The sequence below is a fragment of the Micromesistius poutassou genome (assembly GCF_964030765.1).
Source record: "Micromesistius poutassou genome assembly, chromosome: 22".
Lineage (NCBI taxonomy): Eukaryota > Metazoa > Chordata > Actinopteri > Gadiformes > Gadidae > Micromesistius > Micromesistius poutassou.
The window spans coordinates 4,295,944-4,318,331 of NC_140292.1; the positions used below are offsets into that span (position 1 = coordinate 4,295,944).

The 22,388-nt window shown below is 42.7% G+C and overlaps 1 protein-coding gene across 1 annotated transcript in view; it reads right to left on the reverse strand.

Annotated features, from left to right (window-relative positions):
• Nucleotides 1–22,388, reverse strand: part of LOC311367532 (transmembrane protein 132C) — a gene marked incomplete at both ends in the record, with an annotated part of 92,687 nt that overhangs the window by 57,845 nt on the left and 12,454 nt on the right. Inside the window, one exon of the mRNA XM_084486363.1 lies at nucleotides 1,985–2,128. Within this exon, the coding sequence (XP_084342489.1) occupies nucleotides 1,985–2,128 (144 nt within the window). The remainder of the gene's footprint in view (nucleotides 1–1,984; nucleotides 2,129–22,388) is intronic.

The following is a 22,388-nucleotide window of genomic DNA, read 5'->3' on the forward strand; positions in this document are numbered from 1 at the left end:
TGGTGAGCGAATTATGAAATTGGTTATAATCATTGTTTGATAGGCTAACACGCAGCCGCATGGGTTGGCATAATAAGAGCCGCTGTCTTCCAGAGGAGTTGGCACACAAATCATCCCAGCAGGGGCTCCTCAGATCATCCTTTCAACACTTCAAGGTGCTTCCCGTTTGTACGGCTGACTTCATGAGGAGATAATATTGTGTTTCCAAAACGTCTGACCTCACGCAGCGAATTGTTTTATATTACAATGCTCCCCCACCCCCACACTGCCCGTGTGCAAAAGCCATGCATGTAAATGACAGAGATTTATGTAAATGAAAGAGATGTATGTAAATGACGGATGACTCATCATTTATCACTGTCGTAACCTTGACATTCAGAAGGAAATAACAGACCGTTCCAGGGCGATCAACTTCCTGTGCTCTGTCTTTATGCCAATAGTTGATGCTTTGCTGAAGACGCGTCACAGATACATAAACCTACACACACGCAAACATACGACTACGTATACACACTCATCTTAATGCACAAACACACACACACACACACACACAAATGCAGGCGCACACACACACATACACACCCACACATGCATAGACAAGCAGATATACTCAGACAAAAAAAACCACAAACATTCACATGCCTACACCACGCACAGATCCAAGAACACACACACATCCTAGCATGCACAGACACACACACACACACACACACACACACACACACACACACACAAACAGGTAGACAGAAACTCAGACAGAAACTCACAAACAAACACAAGCAAAGATAGACAGAGACCAAAACAAACACAAATACACACAGGCCCAGAAAGACAACAGAGAGAAGCACACAATGCTTGGCTGTTTGTTTAGGCATCCGCACAAACACGACAATCACAGTGTGGGTCTTTGAGTAGAAATACAATAATAATTGAATATCCTTTCATATTGGAAACGGTTCTTTCTCTTTTCCTAGCTGAACACCCCCTGGCCCTTCCATTGTTTAAGTGGTCATGCTTTTTTTCTTTTCCATTACACAAAGTCAGCAGAAGAAATGGATCCTATGTTTCCTGGGAGAATTGTTAAACTGATGCAGCAGAATGGATTCTAGTATAATTATCATATGGATTCAATAAAATCATCCAAAAAAAACGCCTCATGACTATCTTAGATAATGCTAGGATATTAAGAGAAGGTAATCGACGATGGGGCGTCTGTGGGGTCTCAAGCCCATAGTGGAAGATTTGATCTTTTTAATCACCCTCTGTTGTGGAGTATCTCAACTACTAATAATGTTTAGTGGAGAGCGGGTTGGAACGCAATCATTACCGGGAAAAAAAAGAACCACACTGTAATTCTTGGAGGTGGGAATCTTTCGTGTAGTCTCACCATAGAGTGCATGCATCATCCCAAGATGCATGTGCACACATACACACACGCGCCCAAACACAAACTTACAAACACTTCACTTCCACACTTCCACACACACACACACACACACGCAAACACAAACTTATAAACACACACTTACACACACACACACACACACACACACACACACACACACACACACACACACATACACACACACACAAGTAGGATTGTGTAGGATTTGTTGCCATGCAAAAACAATATTACAAAACTATTACGAACATTTAATGGATAATTCTATTAGCCTGAATAACCAAAATGCTCCAGTTCTATTTTTGGGTTTACACTAGATGTGGAATTTAACCATTAGTGACCAGTGAAATGAAAGAGGAAAGAACTGGAACATGACACATGGGGTTACACAACCGATTCTCTATTAGCAGGGAGGGGGAGAGAGAGCGAGAGAGAGAGAGGACATACGGATATATTCTGTGGAGAGAGAGGGATAGAAAGAGAGAGACATATATACATATACATATATGGAGGTGGAGTGAGATAACGAGAGCGAGAGAGAGAGAGAGAGACCAGCAGTCCGTAGTGCAGTGTACTTCCTACCTCTGTCCATAGCTGTTCTCCTTCCTGCGGCAGTGCAGGGTGACCACCCTGTGGCCCTCGCTGCGGACGTCCTGGCTCACCGTCCAGGCCACCGGGTTACTGGTCCTGGCCCCCAGGAACACCACCCCATCCTTCAGCTTCACCCTGCACACACACACACACACACACACACACACACAGACAACAGGCACAAACAAACACACACACACACACACACACACACACCCACACACACACACACACACACACACACACACACACACACACACAGACACCAGGCACAAACACACACACACACACACACACACACACACACACACACACACACAAACACATAGACACACACAGACACACACACACACACACACACACACACACGGAGTAAGCCAAGAATTACAAAGCAACATCGAATTGGTTTGCAGAGGTTTGTAATGTTCCAATGAAATAAATCAAGACAAAGCTTCAAAGTCATTTCTTTCCTGTCTAACGCATTCAACGAGTTGTGAACCAGCTTGATATCAAATGACCACAGGGCTCGTTTGTTTGTTAAATAAACACAAACAGCTTTTTGTTTGGTTTGTTGTCAACACTTCTGACTTTGTTTGCACACGGGGAGCAGTGTTGCATCGAAAGCATTCCCTTCCCCCCCCCCCCCGACTGCTAAATAAGGAAGAGGCGGCGAGTGGTATGAATAAGAGAAACAACAACGAATCAGTCATTCAAATTACGAGGTCACGGAGCGGGCCGGGTGGAGTAACTGCTAACACTAGTAGCAGAAAGCCCATCGGAGTCTCAAACAAAAACATGCTATCACTTAATTTGCTAAAGGTGAACTCAAATCACATTCCCCCACCGGCCAGAGTCAAAACCCTTTTTCCAATCACGTCTCCATCGGTCCGGTATTGGACCTCTCTCAGATCACCCCAACCCGGTTTCTCACCACACTCACACACTCATTATCAGTGATGCTGGTCTTACTTTGAACCGGCTGAGGCAGGCCAAAAGGTATAATAATCACCTAATAACTACCGCTGTTGATGACGGCCGATACAGGCGCCGGCGTGCTGTCGGGCTCGAGGAAAAGGACGTGGCGATGGAGACGGAGAGGAGGATGAGGAGGCTGATAGGGATACCGATTGCTGTCTCACTTACTACTGCTGGCCCATTTCCACCTGAGCCACAGCTAAAGTAATTACTACGGCAACCGCACCTTCATTACGCTATACTGCTGCCGGGTGGGGGAGAGGGGGAGGGGGAGGGGGGAGATGGTGTGAGGCGAGTTAAGTATGTAATGGAGGAGAAGTGGAAAAATGTTTTGAAGCTGCTGTTTTGGGGTGGTGGGGTGGGGTGCTATGATGCAGCTCTGATGAATCCTCCCATGTTTACACAAATGTAAGGAGCGATAAGGTGTACTTCACTAATCTCAGACGGGAATGGTTTTATGGAGACGTTAAATCTCACTGCGATTCAGTATGTAGTGTGTGATTTCAACTTAACTTGATTTCAAGTCAATTTGTGTGTGTGTGTGTGTGTGTGCGTGTATGTGTGTGTATTAGTCTTTTTGGGACTGCCCCACTGCATCTTTCGTTGCCACACTGAGTGCCAGTTTTGCTGCGCATCCAACCATTTTGACACTAAATACCAAACCTGATGGACAGGTTTGGTATTTAGTGTCAAAATTGTCCAAAGGAGCCAAACTTGTCCACGATCACATTTTTCCAATTTACTCAAGTTGGCTCATTTTGTTTCGCATCACATATACTATTTACTCTTTTCTATTTCTTTCCAATATTTGTGGACTCTCTGATGATTACCTCGATTTCTCTTTGTTTTACAGGGTATGGCAGACGCATTTGAGTGTGTGTAGGGCAGCCAAAAAGTACATTTACAACTGCCTGTGGTCAACAAACTTGATTTACCTGATATTATTCTAGCTATTAGCATATAAAGCTCTATTATTGATCATATATATGGCTTTGCCTCATCAAAATACTCACAGGATAAATGTATTTCAAAATGAAAGAAAGGAGATGTGGAAATAATTAACTGCCACCATGACAACATAAAATCTCGTCAACACATGCGTATCGATTCGATACGCCCCTCCATACCAGCGCTCCAATTTTAAACAGCAACAATGTTTTTTATTTCAAAACGATTCAGGGCGATTTGGTTTGAAAATCTATGCGAGTTCATATGTATATTTGTTATACTTGTTATGCTTATATTTGAGGGATCCACAAAGCTATTTCTAGTTTGAGTTTGATTACAGAGTAGGGTTCTTGGTGATTGAGGTACTTTGAATAAAAATGAATATAAAAAAAACATGTTTGATTCATTAATTAAAAAAATTAAAAAAGTATACTAAATAACTCAAATCAAATCAAACATTCAAATAATACTGAACATTTGCTGGTACACATTGTTTCGAAGTTCCCTGTTTTTAGTTGTGTTTTTAGAAAGTGTTTTCTTTCAACAGAAGTAAAGACATTTACATCCCTAGTAGCCACTATGGGTGTTTTTTGCCATCCTCCAGCATCTAGAGTTAGACACATCTGTTGCATACAGCTAAATCATCTTTATGCTATTGGCAAAGCATCATGGGTACTTTACGATGGTATCATATACTGTTGTATAATAGAGTAATAGTTCAACCTTGCACGCCATTCCAGGCCCATCTTGAGGAGGTCTAACAATGATAATGTCAGCACGGTGTCTCTCCAGGATGCCTCAGAGATTTGAGTTCACCTGTTCATGTTGAAGACAGAATTATAAATAACTATGATGACACTTATGCGGAATGGAAGAAATCTTGGTGTGGTCATACTCAACAAAAAGTAGTCTATCTCTGCAGATGGTGGCCGCAGCAGAGCATGCATTCGTGCACACACACGGACACACACACAGACAGCCCCACACATGCACACACACACACACACACACACAAAGACAGCCCCACACACGCACACACGCACACACACACACACACACACAGCCCCACACCCACACCCACAGCCACACACACACACACACACACACACAGCCCCACACACAGACACCGACATCCACAGCCACACACACACACACAGGTGATTGTGTGACCTCATCATGGTCTTTGTCTATCTGATACGGGGTGTGGGGAGTGAGGAGGGTGGAAGGTATAAATGAAAGAGGGAGCAGAGAGCCATGATACCTCTTCCTCCTTTGGAATAGAGAGGCTCACGGGCAGATGGAGCAAACAACACTACCGACAGAGACCGGCCTAATACCGATAAGCCCATCACTTCCAGCCATGGCTGAGCGTAGAGGTTCAGCTGGATTCACTGTAAAGGACTTACCAGGCCCAGCAGGCACTACCTGATGCATAATTGACCAAACACCTCGAAGACTCCTTTTCAGACCCATAGTGGTGAATTATTTTTGTTTTGGTTAATTTTTTTCCCCTCTATTGCAGAATAATAGGGAATGCAAGATAAGCCGTTGATATAATTTGTATTTGAATCAAGCCTGTGAGACGGAGAAACCGCTTTTGAGTTTTCATTATTATTTATTGTTTTAAGGTAGACATGAAGTCAAAATTGATTTCTCCACTTCTGTTTTACAGCTGTACGAAAAAATAAATAACGATTCATGTTTTCAATCCATTCAACCTTTTTGTATTATTTTACATCAAAATCCTGATCTCCTTAACTCTCCTAAACTCCTTAACTTTTAAATGTTTTGGGATGTTGACTCTGCATCCTCACCAATAACAACAATAACAACACGGCTGTGTCTTGAACTACTCTGAAACTAACCTTAAACAAAGTTAGAACTATATCACTACACCACCAATCAAATCATTAACCATCAAATCAAAACATACTTTTTTAGCGATATACACTTTGAGTGCCCATTCCACGTTGCCTTACTTTCATTTAATGCATCCAGATCAGTTTGGGAAAATCATTATTGTGTAGTTTACCACGTCCCTTCATTTCTCAACACTTGAAGCCTAATCGTTTAACCGCCCCCCGCCCCCAACTCTTTCACTCACCCAAACACACCCTCACCATCCAAAGAACCCGAGTCTCAAAACAAAATGTAAGTATATTATGGCCAACAGCAGGGGAGGCTGGTTCACTTTAGGTAGGGTGGAAAAACAAGATGGAAGGAAGTTTTGAGTCAATTACCTACTTAATAGTCATCATTGTGGTGTTTACAGAGCATACAGAACGGAACAGGCAAAGAGATGTGGAAGAAGTGAAGGCTAATTCCGTGAATGAGATTTCTCACTATACTTTTCATTAATGGAGGAAATTAGAAGTAGCGGGGTGTGATAAAAGAGTGCAGTAGACAAGATGAACTCTAAATCTAATAAAAAAGGGCTCACCAGGCAGGGTTCATCTCTAGTCCTTCTAATTGTAGTTCTGTGTGTATTTTTCAGTTAGTCTGTCACCCCTCTGTCACCTCTCTGGCTACATCTATATATACATAATGTATATCCCGTTTCTCTCATTCTCTCCCACGCTCAAAATGTATTTGGATTCATTTGACACCAACAAGGACATTTGCTCAAACTGCCTGTGATAACATTTAAAAAACACAATGTTCTTGGCTGACATTTTTTAAGAATAAAGTGTCTGGCTATTTTAAAGTTAATTAAGAGACATTGCTTTTAACCTCCCCTGCACTCAAAGTCGGCCCTTGAGTCTAACCGGAACATTTTGCTATTTGTTTGCCGGTGTTTCCACTTTTCATCCAGCTCTGCACATACAATGTTCATTTAAGGGCGAAGTCTTCCTTTCAAACAGTAATGCTTCCCTTTCCTATAATGTATATATACCACCCCGTATTACCAGGTTTCCCTTCTCAGACCAGATGAATCTTGAGGGAAACCGTTTCATATGTTGACCCCAGTTCAGTGTCATCTCACCTTCCTCATCGCCCTGGTCTCACTCGATCAATAACGCCATCATCTACACACCCAGGGCTAAATGGATGTTTCCACCTGTCCAAGGCTCCCCTGGCATTATAGGGTTAAAAACCTATTCATCTAAATGGGGTGGGTGGGGTGGTGGGGTGGATGTTCAAAGGCAGCACTACCTAAAGTGCTCTACTCATTTCAACCTGCAGTAATAGAGTGTATTGAGTCCAACTTAATAAGAGAAGATGCTGACCATTACCAAAGAATAGCCACACTTTCAATCAAGCCGGCTATATAGCCCCAGGCCATGGGAGAAACAACCAACACACTCAATGTTTTTCTATGGCCGGTGGTCTTGTAATTTGCTCTAGATGCTTCTAGTGTCACTATGATAATAGATAATGACGAAGATAGGAAATATGAAAAACAACAAACTCCGACCTCTCCTGTCCTCTCTTATTAACCCTGCAGCTGGTTCATCCATAGACCCATTCTACATCGCTTTAATAACAGGGTTAGCTGTAGCTCATAAGCTTAATGACCTGAAACGTCTTATCTTACAATTCGGCCAAAAGACCCTAACTTCCCAGCATGAAGGACTGAGAAAATGGTAAAAGATGAATTGTTGCCCAGTCCAACACTCCCTTAGATAGACGATTGTAAAATGTAGAGGCTCTAGCACCTTTTATTGTGTTACACATCATATTGACGGATTATTCTCCAATTCACAACGTATCATCACGGAGATGTTTAATCTCCAAGGATGCACCTCCATCACTCCCTTCTCATTATTTCTTATCACTCCATCTCTGACGAAACACAAGAAGTGTAAAGGATGTAGGGTTCCTGAACCGTGGAGATGAGTGGAATGAAAATGTCAGCAAGGCAGAGTTAAAGATTTGAGGAGAGATGACTTCAAATAAAATGCATCAAAACACAGCTGGCCGGAGCCTCAAAATATGAAGATCAAGAGGATCACACAGGAGACAGCAAGCTGAGCTCTAGACAACTAACAGACACCTGTGAGTGTCTTGCTCTCTCTCTCTCAAGGTTGAGTCTGTCTGTCTCTCTCTCTTTCAATATATTCTGGAACTACGTACCTATGTACGTCTGTTGTTGCTTTCATTGTCGTTGTTGTAGGAATGTGAATAACTTCAATCTTTCAAGATCGAATAATCATTGGGTGGTGGTATGAACGGCTAGTAGAATATTCAACGTGTGCCAATACTCACAAAGGCAGCCATGGATCATCGGCAAGAATTTTAAACACTCCATGCCAAAAGGTATCACGCATTTAATTGAGTTTACCTGTAGTAGGTCACTGGCACTTTAAGGGGAATTTCCATTGTGTGTAAATGACAGATGTTAGTAAAGTATTTATGTCAGTTTGTGCTTGTTCACTACTGCTACTTACCCTGGTGATTAATTACATAAATCCATCCAGTCATTGTTTCTCCGCTAGTCAGATTTGTTAGATACGTTAATAAGTCGCTAATAAGCTAAGCTACTCGCTAGCCTAGCTATATAAGCCAATTGTTCTGTGTACCATTAGTGCAGTGAACTAAACTATATTATACGGCTACACTGTTTATGACTTTTGGAATTGTTTCTCCCAGCTAAGCCCCCCTCATAGCCACAGTTTATTACTATATATGTTGTACCACATTTTTCCTCCAATAAACGTTTCTAAATCAAAGCTATCCTCTGTGATTCTCTGATGATACACGCCCCCTAGTGTTCACCAGCCCTATTTCGCACACTTGCCGAGGCCCTAGCCCTAGTCTTCTCAAGGTAGCCCAGGTGGAACTTTTGGGGGACTTCGTCATTAGTTAGCCTTTACCAACAGAACAGGTAGACACTCACACTTAAAGGGATACTTCACCGATTCAGAACCAGCGTTCTATCATTATAAAATCACTATTATAATATTTTAAAAAGTGTGTTTCTTCCTTCAGTCTAACCCAGTCCTCCCTATGCCCAGTTGTCCTGATTATATTTATACTGAGATGACGTCAAATGACGCCATCTCAGGTCTCAGGAGAACTTTGCTTGCCTGCTAAAAGGGCCGAGGACTATGGTGCCTTCTATTTGTCTCGTAATCGTGACTTGCAGCTCGGGTGTGATGTCACATCCGTCTCGTAAAACGAGTGACCCCGGGTTTTTCGTTCTATTTGGCACACAACAAGACGAGTCGGAGCTCTGCTTTCTGCTCAAGAATCGGCATTGTTGTCATAGCAACATGGAGCGTCTCTAGCCAATTTCAGCGGCACAAGCTACAAAATAGGCGGTATTTAACACATAATAAGACTAACGACATGCCTATAGGTAACAGTATACAGTGCTATGTGTACGACTTCTTCATTTGGTTACAACAAAAACACAAGTGCTTAAAATAGTAGAAAACCACAATGTTTACTACATGTGATGCTCGGAGTAGCCATCTTTGTTACTGAACTCGGGGTCCTCTGAGTTCAGACGAGTTGACGAGTCGTTTTTACGACCTCGGGGGCGTTCTATTTGCAACTTCCGGTTCGTAACTCGGAAATCCGACTCGCAGATCGAGTCGGGTGGACAAATAGAAGGCACCATACAAACCACTAGTTCCGCAAATTTGTAAGCCCACCAATAAGGAATGGGGGGGGGGCGGGAGCTTGCATACGAGATGTAAACACAATGTCCGCCATGTTTCTTCACCGCTTAGCTAGAGAACTAGACTGACACAAACCTCTGACCATGGTAGAATCAAATTTGCAATGGGAAACAGCCAAAGTGGATTTTGAAAATATATTGTTGGATTCGGACATTCAGGGCTATTTGTACGAGCCACAATACAGCCAGGAAGAATTGAGACATTTGGAGGAGGAGGCTGCTGCTGCGGCTGCAGCTGAGAGTCCCTGTGCTGCAGCGAATTTCAGCAATGCCAGTTTCTTTCTTTCTTCTTCTTCTAGAAGAAATGGCTGAATCTGGTGAGGACGGGGCCAGGTGTGTAACCTCTCACCCAGGCTTTACGCCTCATCTGAACAGTTGGGATACATATTTCCGGACCCAGAAAGTGAACTGGAAACGCCAGCCAAAGCCCGCTGGGAGAGACGTCTGAGCATAGAGTAAGTGTTGTTGTTTTTACTAACACATTGGCTACAATAGTTTTGAGTTCCAGGGAACGTGGCAATGTAGTTATCCAAAAGTAGCCGATCTTATTGGCAGAGCATAGGCTACGTTACGTGAGCTTGAAGTCTGTGTAATGCTGGATAGGCTACTCAAGGCATGATTTATCTTGCTTTGCTAATGTTGTTCTCTTTCTTTCTTAGACAGTACAGCTTACAGCTTACCAGCATTTCCTGGAGTGGATACTGCAAGGCGAGAGACTTGGGAGAGGCAATCACCTTGTTTTGCCAGCCTGAATAAAACTTCAAATTCATGTTGGTTGTTGTGATTTGTTTACTAACCCAAGTGCTGTTATACTAGTAGGCCTAAGTAGGCCTACTGTATAAGATAAACACTTATTTCAACTGGGGAGAAAGGGGTGAGTACAAATATGCTGAGCTACTGTAATCAGCAAATGTTTTTATGCTGTACAGTAATATACAAATTATACCTAAAGTACTTGATATTGTTATCTATACATTCATACATGATGGCTGTATGCTGAACCTACTTTGCATCTTCGTGATTTATACCACATAAAATGTAGTTTTAAAAAAATATGGAAAAAAGGTAATCTGACAAATGTAAATAATTATTGCAGTGAAGTGGTTTGTTACCCCACAAGTTTGTTGTGTTTCTTTGGTGAACATGGGTTTATACAGGAGTCCAAGGTAAGGTGGTAAAAACAATATAAGATTTTATTCACAAAGGAAAATGATCCAATATATCAACATTACAAAGATAAGATTAAAAACAAATTTGAATACTTTAATACTTTAATATAAAAGTTAAGTAAAGCCTAAAAACAGCAATGCCACCTTCAACAGACCCAGGCTCCGTACATGCAAGCTCCAGGTAGTGACAATGCCCATACTACCCATCCCCATGGAACATGGGTACTTGAGCAGTGCACTGTGAAAGACCTCCAGCGGCCCTGTATGCAATAAAATAAAGGGAAAAGAATATGAAAATGAAAACATGATCATTAGGGAGTGATTTTGTAAAGTATTCAAGCTATTATTGTGTACTTTGTAAACAGAAATATAGTATAGTATTACGACAGACTTCCCTGTAGGCGAGTGCGTTTTGCTACGGGAGGTGCATTAGAAGCACTGACCTGTTCATCATCTGGGAACGGGCCCACAGCGAAGACAGACGGAACAGGAGTTTGTTTCCTGAGCGTGCCTCATCATGCCGAAAAGATTTCTATCATAATCCTCCAGTTTGAAATGGAGACTGCATATCGTTTTACCTTTTATCATTTCAATACCGGCGTCTTCTCCAATTGTGGGGTTGTTTATCGCCCGCAGCCATTGTTTGCAACACTCACTGTCTCTCGCTGGCAAAACGTGAAAACTTACTTTCTGTCCCTTACTAGACTTTTCGGTGCAACAGGGTACCAAACAACTATTGGGCATTTTTGCGTTTGAAAAAACGAGAGCAGAAGTCTAAACTAGTCAACGTATCACAGGGATATGTTTTCACAAAGTTTGCTCGCGCTACCACTCGCGCAAGTGGTCCTTCCCCCTCCAAACCGGAACAGGAGGACGGGGAAGCGAGCGCCATGCATTGTGGTAGTTGGAGGATGAGCCAGAAAGACCATGAAAACACTCTTTCTGCCTTTTCTCAGGCTAGGATGAACCAATATCAATTTTTTTGCACATTTATAATACATAGAATTATTTACTTCATATAACCTTCATATGTCCACCAGTGAACTAGTTCTTTAAACTAACTACCTAAGTTTCACAATGTGCTATTGAATGACATCAGACTCGCTTATATATTCATATTTATGCTCATGTATTGTGTGCATGATTAATAATACGTAAAAAAAAATTGCATTTAGCAGACGCTTTTATTCAAAGCGACTTACAACTGTTAATACACACCAGCAGTGGAGTAAACCATGCAAGGCGACACCCAGCTCGTCAGGAGCAGTTAGGGTTAAGTGTCTTTGTCAGTGACACATCGACACTAGGAGGAGATGGGGATCAAACTAGCAACTTTCCGGTTACAAGTCAACCTGCTCTACCTCCTGAGCTAAGCAGACCCCAATAGTACAAAATGGCGCTACAGACCCAACTGTAGTTCCGTCCGTTCATTTGTGTATTTGATTTTTTTTTGTAATGGTCCAAATGTAAAACATTTGGCTTTGACCCTCGTGAATGAATAGTAGAATATTCTATTGTTCTGACACACGCCTACTTTGACTGTATCTTTGGGTTCATGAGCAAGATACAGTATGTTGTTAACTATACATCGGCACTTCTACAGTCTCTTTGGATCGATAAAGGGTGAGAGTAGATATCTTGTTCCAAAGCTATAACATTTTAGTTTTGCAAATTTAAAAGAGAACCATGGAATGCACGATGGTAGCAGCTAATAAAACAACTGTAAAACTCAATGAACTCGTTCATTTTATGACTAGGGAAAGTGTGGAGCAGCAGAAAACCCACTGCTTGAGCCAGTCAGTGCAAATTATTGGGTTAGTCCAACTATGATCGGATTACTAAGATGCATGTATACACCTTAGTCGAGCTAAAATCAAATCGAATTGGGTTTCTCATAGTTGAATTAAGACCCCTAGATAATTCGATTCATAGTCGTGCATGTACAGAATGGGATTGGATTATGCGTTGAATTGCTTTCTGCGCATGCTCGAGATCTTTTCCCGGGGCCGTGAGCCGGAAGTAGAAGGAGACGATAGTCGTTTTGTTGTCGCCGTCGGAAAACGAGAAACAGCGATTTATTTAAAAAGGTGGAGCAGAAGATGGAGGAAGCCGGTGAATGTAGTTACCCCCTATAAGAATTGTGTCACGGCCGCGGGAGCGAGCATGGCATGCATTCATTAAAGGTGGAAGCACACAAACACTACGCTACGATTTCACCGAAGGCTGAATTAAAAGTACATGTTTTTTCTAAATGTGGGTCATTAACAAGGTTGTGAAGTAGTAACTTCAGGCACATCTGTCAAAATAAATGTTTTTTTCTCCCGACGTGTTTATGATCTTTATTCATTCATTGAGCCGCGGCGGGGAATGCCGTATACGGACGGGCGGCGGAGGGGCTGCTCCGGCGGGAGAAAGGTGTTTTCAGCAGACAGCTGTCAACTCATGGATAGGCGATTTATTTAAAAAGCCGGCACAGAAGATGGAGGAAGCCGGTGTCGTGCCAATGTAGTTAGCCCCTATAAGGAGTGTATCATCATCAACATGCATTCACTACACACTACACTTCGATTTTACCCAAGGCTGAATTAAAAGTACATGTTTTTCTAAATGTTTCTCATCAACGAGGTTGTAAAATAACTACAATCTTTATTCATTCATTCATTGCGCCGCGGCTGAACTGACAGGGATATTCTCTGATATTATGAATCTTACAGACTGCGTTGGGTTCTCCGACTCTCGGGTATTTCCACAACAAGTAAAGACTTGTAGTGGGGTTTATCACACCCATGGGGGAAAAAGGAATTGGGGAAAATTAACTTTGGCTTTGACTCTCTGAAGTCCAGATTGAAACGAACAGAGCAGCTGGAGGAGTCTGCATACGACGAGAGGTCGGAACAATGGAGTGTCGGAGAAATGATATGGACCCGATTCACCGAAGTGAACTGACAGCTGTCTACTGAAAACATCTTTCTCGAATGCAGGCGCCTGAGTTTGTTGTTGCTGGTGACGTAAAGAGGTCAACCAGTGGCTCTATTACCACTAGTTGAAATGAGTACAGCGCCACCTATCGTACCGGGGAATGACATGCTTCGGCCAATGAATGGATTTACTCACCGCCGTGTATAACCGGACAATTGCAGTTGTCCAATTGCGGAGCATACGAACTATGGCTTTAATCGGGTTAAGCTGTGCATGTAAAGGTACTGACTGCCCCTCACAGTGTCTGTGCACGGCCCGGTTGTGATGGGGGTATAGTACGACGTCTAGACAGGTAGCAGGTAGCTTGGACTATAGATTCTATACTATAGAGTATAGATTCTCAAAGCAAAAGGATGGATGGATGGATGGATGGATGGATAGACAATATACTGGAAGTGCAATCAAACTTGAAAGAAAACCTGAAGAAACATGTCATTGTATATTATTCCGTCTCCAATGGTCCTGTCAGCCCCCATTAGTTTCAAACTGGAAAGGTTCTCGCTGTCTTACTGAGCACCATACTTGGGACCTGTTAAAGGTGCAGCCAAGAAGTAATACGTGTCCTTAGGCATTAAGAGACAGTAACAGTAGAGTAACCCCAGAAAATAAATTAGGAAAAAATAAGAAAAATGTCTGAGCGCTGGGAGTGGACGTGCGTGGAGCGACGTGCGTGGAGCGACGTGCGTGGAGCGACGTGCGTGGAGCGACGTGACAGAGCGGCGGTCTCATGTGTGGAGATAAAAGCAGAGAGGGGAGTTTGATGACGCCATACAGGAGAGTGACAGTGTAACAGGCGCCCCAAAACACCAGCCACCTCAGCCTCTATCGACAGCCCTGCTCCCTGCTGTGGTGTATGGAAAATACATGCAAATGTGACAAAGTGAGGGGGGGTGGGGACACACACAACAAATGCAAATCCAATGTCCTATTTTAACCGCCCCCCCCCCCCACCCCCGTTTGAGTCAAAGGATTTGTGATGGAAGGCACAGAGCCGTGTCTGACACGACACAGGCGTTTTAAATAAATGTGTCACGGTGGTTATTTTATCATGTTTATTAAAAATGTAAGCCAAATAATAAGCTAAATCTTGCAATGTAACATGGGCGTTAATACAGGATTTGAGGAAGGCCCTAGTGCACCATACGGTAGATTAGCTGAAGGAAGGAGGTCAGTCTGGAGACGGTGCTGGCTCCGAACGAGCCATTCGACGCGCTCCCCCGGCGGAACCTGTTTGACCTGCAGTCGTGTTGAGGGGATCAGCGATAAACTTCACGTCCATCCCCTGGTCGGGGGCGGATGATCCTGGACTGATCCAAGGTTTGGATAGAAGCAGATTGGGTACACGCTGCTATAATGCCAGGATGTTGCAGTACAGATTAAAGAGAGTTGGCCAACATTACGTATAGAGGGTGACATAGATTAACCCCCCCAGTGTTGACGGCTGCCATGGCGACCAGATTTAGTGGAGTGGTAGTGAGCAGGCTGCTCTGGTTTAAAGTGGGGACGATGTATCAGATACCGGTGTTCATACGCCGAGATCGGCCGAAATGTGTAATATCACTCTTGGTATATAGCAGGGAAATGTGCCATTCTTTTCTCCTGACACACACTAGGGCTGGACTTAACATTAGTTGTTATTTCAGGCCAGCAACTATACTTGACAAATTGACACACGGTTAACTATCTATCTATCAATTATATATAATTGTTGTGTATGATACCACACACATGAAACAGGCTACCTGTTAACCTGAATTGACAAAGTGGTGCTGATCAGACTCTGAACAAACAGGAAGTAGACATTGAACATTTTGTAAATGATATTTAAAAACCGTACAACAGAATACAAATGTATTGAAAACCAAATAATTGCATGTGCAGTTGTCAAAACAAATGCATGACTTTTTTTTTTCTTTTGTATTATCAGTGTTTAAATCTGTCCGGTAGGGTTAACCATTGTGTAGTATGAACCCGTGGCTAGTGTGACTTTCTTTTTTGGCGACTTTTTGGCGACTAAGAAAAAAATGAAAACTTCTGACTTTGTGAGAGTCTTGTTCTGCTGACCAACACTGTTCTAATTGAGTCATGGTTATTATTATGCCATTATTGCTATTATTTCCTACTTTATCTCTTCTAAACAATTTAGGTCTTCCCTTGTGTAACCCCTAAAAATATAAACAGTACAGCTGTTCGGTCTGGGGCATAATATCTAGTAAACTTGGTAGGTCTAATACACTGTCTAGCACCATCGCTTGACTTATAGCTATGATTGTAGCTAGTGTGTCAGTGTAAGGTCTCACTTGGCCGTGTATTCCCAAAACAAAAAAATGGGTCAGGCAAGTAAAGGAAACACAAATCTAAGAAATATTTCAGCACACCACTCACAAAAATAAAATAAAATAAATGACATAAAGGTGTATACATAAGCACACCATGCACATGGTCTGACATGGAATTAGGCGAAGCTGGGTTGAGGGCCTTCATGTACCATGGAAGCCCTGGCCCTGGGTCATCGCACTGTAGCATGTATTATCCCTTACAAGAATGATGTTTGTACGTCATACCCCTGTCTCAGTGTAACAAATGTAAATTAAGCTCCTTGCTTTGACAGTAATGACAATGTGCTTTAACACATACAGTTCTCTGTCAAAAAATAAATGAATAGAAAATGTTAATTTAGAAATAAAATAAAATGCGGCTTAGATCAAGAGGAGGAAAGAACAGGGGAATAAATTAACTAATACGTCCTATACAATGTATATGCAAATAAGACCAATTGGAGAACAATTAATATTTGGCATCACTGAAACAATTTGGATCAGGATTGTGACAAATGGTTGATTATTCATTAAGCGCTGTAATTAGATCATAAATTGCATGAACACACAGACGTGGGAGGGTTTCGACAGACAGAGACAGAGAGGTAAAACAGCGGTCTGGGAGGTTGGAGGCAGTGTGAGAGGTGTAGAGGATGGTTTTGATTTATTTTTTTTTGTAATTACTGAGACTGAGTTTGAGACAAACAAGGCAATTGTGCACTCCAGGGGGTCATCGGGTCAATGGCTGAGATTTAACACATTCAAATAAAAGTAAAAGGTACAAAGAATAAATAAAGAACAAGCTATCGACAGTATATAGTACAATATTGAAACTATACATCAACATTGACACATGTAAAATAGAATAGTATTGGTCAACCTTCTGCTTTCCTACTTCATATGAACAAACACATATAACGGCATGATCACGTCAATGATCGTAAGCAGGGTGCGATTTGTTGGCGGGGATGGGAGGGATCATCCCCCCCCCCCCCGTTTTTTTTTTCTTTTTTTGGAAAATTAAATGTTTCATGTCTTTTTAGTGTGCATTAAAGATGAATGTTGAAATGTCGAAATGTAGGCTAATAGGGCCTACCATTAACTTAGGCCTGTTGATTGCCTATTTTTTCATGATAAAAATTTTAATTAAAAAAAACATCCCCCCCCTCTGGTTTTTTGACAAATCGCACCCTGATCATAAGCTTCAAAGGCATGCGGTGCTGTGCTTTCAGAGCATTGTGATGTTCTCAATGAGCCATTGAAGGAAGTGCTGGCCAACCTACGTCCCCAGTACACCCCACCTCTGCTGTCACCGTGAAAGGGACTGCAGTCCTGGACACGTTTCCCAGTTTTTTCCCACTTTGGTCATGCCTTTGCAAAGTTTCAAGGTCGGATCTATATAACAGCCCCAGTCTTATCTAAAGGGATGAAGTGATGATAAACTGATCGAAAGGTTACTGAATACATTTACATTTACATTTACATTTAGGGCATTTAGCAGACGCTTTTATCCAAAGCGACTTACAATAAGTACATTTGTCATAAGAAGTGAAGCAATATATCACCGTCGGTACAGTAAAGATGTTCATAGAACCAAGTGCAAGTACTAACAATCTCCAGGCTAACCCCATTCCCAGTATGCCTTGGGTCCCGGTGACTGAACGCTGCTATACTGTTCTCCGCTGCTCAGCTCTGTTCTGCCTTATCAGTTGATATCAGAGGAGGTCTCACTGGGACTGCAGGTAAATCAATTGGGGGTCTGATCAGGGAAAGCTGGCATGTCACCTGGCGCATTAGCTTCATTTGCACTTCATTACCTGCATCGCTGGGCAGTGCTAAACAGCCAGCCTTAGGAGGCTTCAACATACATACACACCAGTGGAGGCTTCTCCAGTGAGGAGAGGGAGGAAGATCCTCCTTAACATTGTTGAGAATAAAAACTGTAGATTGCCCAGACTACTGTAATGAATGAATGCCCTTAAATATGACTACTTTAATGCCTTTGTATATGTAATGTTCGTTTCCCTGGGTAAAGGGATATTAGCACCCCCTATCGCCTATTGAATATTACTTCGGGGAAGACGTTCCTCCCTCAGCCTCCATTGACTCCCATTCATTTCTCGGGAACTACTGGCAACCGGTGGATAACATGGGGATCAATGGGAGAGAGGAGGAAAGTCCTCCTCTGAGTGGGTGGGACTAGCTAAGGAATCTGAATCGCGTCAACGTCTATTCACGAATAGGCTGGAGCCCTGGCTGCGCTATGAACCAATAAGCAGGAGCCCTGGCTGTGGAGCAGCCCGGAGGGAGGGTTTATCCCCTCAAGTCTCTAGGCTACGAGAACCAACGAACCTGCTAATTTTTCTTAAAACAATTGTAGCAGATTTTTTTATTTAGTTTTACAAATCAAGAGTAGGCCTGATTTGACAAATTGGCTTTGCACCCTTTCCTTCTGCCCTTGTAGTCCAAGACATGCTGCCCACCAGCTTTCAAAGTACAATGCTGCCACTGGTGGATTTGTATCAATTTTATTCACATAATTATCCCTCCCTGCTATTTTGTAGTTCACCAAAACACCCTGAAACAACTTGATTCTCACATACTTATGCCACCATACGCCACTAACAGTGCAAGCAGGCCAATGGCAACCAAGCGCACAGTCCTTCCTCCCTCACTTTAAAAACCACCAGCAAAAAAACCCCACAACATTCCCACATACACACACCCACATACACACTGGAGTAAAGAGAACCAGGCTTAGAGGTTACATATATGTGTGTGGATGTGTGTGTATGTGTGCATGTGTGTAGTAGAGTGATTGCATGCATACATGTATATACTATACATATGTGCTTGTGTGTGTGTGTGTGCGTGTGTGTGTGTGTGTGTGCACGCTAGCACTAAAGTGCACCAAAGATACGAGGAATGTAAAAGATGGTGGCCTGGAGAGGGGCGGATTGGATAATAATGGAAAATAAATGGGAAAGATGGGGGGATGATTTAAGGGCTGAATAATTGACTGAAGAAAGCTGGGAAGGAAAACAACACGTAATCTCTTGACAATTCAGCCCCTCTGGATGCCGGCAATTATAGAAAATGGAAATTGTCTTTCTAAATCTTAAATTTTTTTCCAAGTCTGTATTATGCGGCACAGGGACCCTTTCAACGTATCGTTCGTATCTATATGGGATGTGGGAATTGGTTGCTGATATAACTTAGCCTCTATTTCTCTAAGTACTTAAAGCAATTTTTTTGGGCAACCACTTTAAGAAATAGCATTCATATTTCTTTCCCCACACATCCACCTATATTTCTTGTGCTTGTTCTTTTGTAAAAGCAGCTTCATATTCCCGTCTTATATTAAGATGCCGTTTTCCTTTACGAAATACTTTTATCACTGAGTCCTACTAATGGGTACATTTTCGCTTTCTCTGGCCCTAACATCTCCACCATGCATTTTTCCAGAACTATAGAAGCAGCAGAATGCTTCCTCCACAAGCTGATTCTCTAGCAAATTGGAATCCCACCACTTCAAGTTAAAGTAATTTTCAGGCCCCAGGCAAATTGAGGCATACGATTTGAACACACAAGTGAATATGATCCAATTGGTTCAATGAAGTCATTGAAATTAGGACATAAAGTCAAATAGAAGCTTAAAAACACATCTGCCATGTCTGTGAGTGTGTGTTCAATCACCTTTACGACCAGACAACCTCTGGTCTTAGATCTCAGCATTACACCTGTACAGCTCCTGAACACGACCCTGCAGTGTATTACAGCTGTAATACAGCAGCTAAACACAACCCTGCAGTGTATTACAGCAGTACAGCTCCTGAACACAACCCTGCAGTGTATTACAGCAGTAGTACAGGTCCTGAACGTGACCCTGCAGTGTATTACAGCAGTAGTACAGGTGCTGAACGCGACCCTGCAGTGTATTACAGCAGTAATACAGCTCCTAAGAACAGCCCTGCCATGTATTACAGCAGTAGTACAGCTGAACACGACCCTGCCGTGTATTACAGCAGTACAGCTCATTAACACGATCCTGCAGTATATTACAGTAGTAGTACAGCTCCTGAACACGACCCTGCAGTGTATTACAGCAGCTAAACATTACCCTGCAGTGTACCGCAGCACTACAACACCAGGGTGATTCAGGGATGGTGGAAAGTGTTGGGGGTGGTGGATGGTGGGTGGTGGGTGGTGGGCGGTGGGTGGTGGCCGGTGGGGCTCTTCAACAGGAATGACCAGCTCACTGTGGGGCAGTAAGTATTGGGGCTTATCAGCCCTACACCTTGGCCAGGGCGTTAGATCTACTTCACAGGGCCGCTTACGCCTCTGTAGTGCCACTGGATGTTTTCACTGATACCTCAGAAGTGTGTGTGTTCCTGCGTGCGTCTGTGTGTAAAAAATAAAAGAGGGATCACACACACAATTGCTGAACAGTGAAAGACTTTAATTTATTGAGGTTAATTGAATTGAAGAGCGCATAGAGCCAGTAACTGGGCATGGTAGTCATTGTACTTCAATTAAAAATATAATTTGTAACATTGACACTGTGAGTTTAAAATAGGTACTGGTGTTCAAATTGAAACAATGCAGAGAGTTGTCTCCAACCGCCACCCTCCTCCCCAAACCCGAAGCTTGCATGGGTTGGCAGGTTGAGGATGATGCTGAACAAACAGAAGAAACATTTTATTTTGACAATGACAAACTAAGACGAGTCCCGTATATGGTAAGTTCACCAGCTAATATATATGTTTGCAATGTATCCGTCTTTAAATCCTACTGGGCTCTAAGCTGTCTCCATCTTTGAAATGCAAATCCAATATTTGCCCGTGTTTTAGCACAGCTCTAGTCCTGGAGCTTTTTTTGATAACGACGTTGTTCACAATGATTATTACTAAGCCTTCTATTACAACTATCTAACGATATCAGCTATGAAAACACTTTGTTATGATGAGTGTGTAGCCGGCTAGATCAGTGAGTTTAAAGTGCATGTTTCTCAGTCTGTCTTGACGATTCTCATGACAAATTGGTAGTGGGCGCGTGTGATGAATTACCACCCGACAAATTTCAGGAAATAGCTGAAGCTGCTGCTTACTAAAAGACATGCTTACAGAGAGCGAGTCATCATCACTGACAATCTCGGTAAGGGGTAACAGCAGTCTTAAAGGCAACGTGACAAACAGAAAGTATTCAAACAAGCTTATGTCCTCAGAATACAAACTTAAGGATATTTTGGTTATTTTAGGGGGGGGGTTTAGGGTTCATATTCGGAATCAGGTTGAGAGGGGAGAACTATCTACAACGTTTTTTAGTGAATGGACATATGCTGAACATTGTGAATGCTCTACCAACAATGTCAATACATCAGGTGAAAGGATTTTTCTATTTTTTCAACAACACGTACGTGTTGTTGAATTGATATATTACCATGATGTAGCTCAGTATACGGTATAATCATGACATGATATTTTCATCGAGTCCCATCCCTAGTCAACACACGATGAGCATCCAAGTGTGATGATTCTTTGGGTCAGGGAATATAGGTAGCCAATAAATGGGAATACAAGGGTTATGGGTAAATATGGGTTTAGGAGTGAGGAAATCTGTTGACGTTTCGATTCCGTTGGTTTGAGAACATCTAATAAAGCTGTAACCTGATTGGAATTGTTTTGAGAAGTCAGCACCGTGCGGGTCAAAATGTAAATTGCTGCAGCATAAGGGTAGGAAAACCCGTGGCCCGCTATACGCCCACGATAGCATCAACGTCAGTATGGGCTCCAACGCTCAACTCAATAGAAACCCATTGCAACGCCATCGAGGGTTGGCAACTGAAGATCAAAAACAGCCCAACTTGCATAATTTATTTTCTTCGCACACACACACACACACACACACACACACACACACACACACACACACACACACACACACACACACACACACACACACACACACACACACACACACACACAAACACACACACACCCCTTTCCGCACCCATTAGAAAGCATATGTGTACTGTCAAGCACACATAAGTTTGAGTTGGTAGAGTTGGTTATGCTCCCAGTTCCCCTGGACCACTGGAGACCACCCACACCTGTTCTATTTGCAGTGGGTTTGATCTAGGCTTGGAGAATTCTTTATGGATGTTAAGGGCTGGGACTTCTAAATTACTTTGTGAATACTGTTGGGGTTGGACTGAACTTCATAGTAATCCATTTGATCAGACCACATAGGAGGATGTGCAGGATATGTAAGGCAAGGGGGGCTGGAGTGTGTGTGTGTGAGAGAGAGAGAGAGAGAGAGAGAGAGAGAGAGAGAGAGAGAGAGAGAGAGAGAGAGAGAGAGAGAGAGAGAGAGAGAGAGAGAGA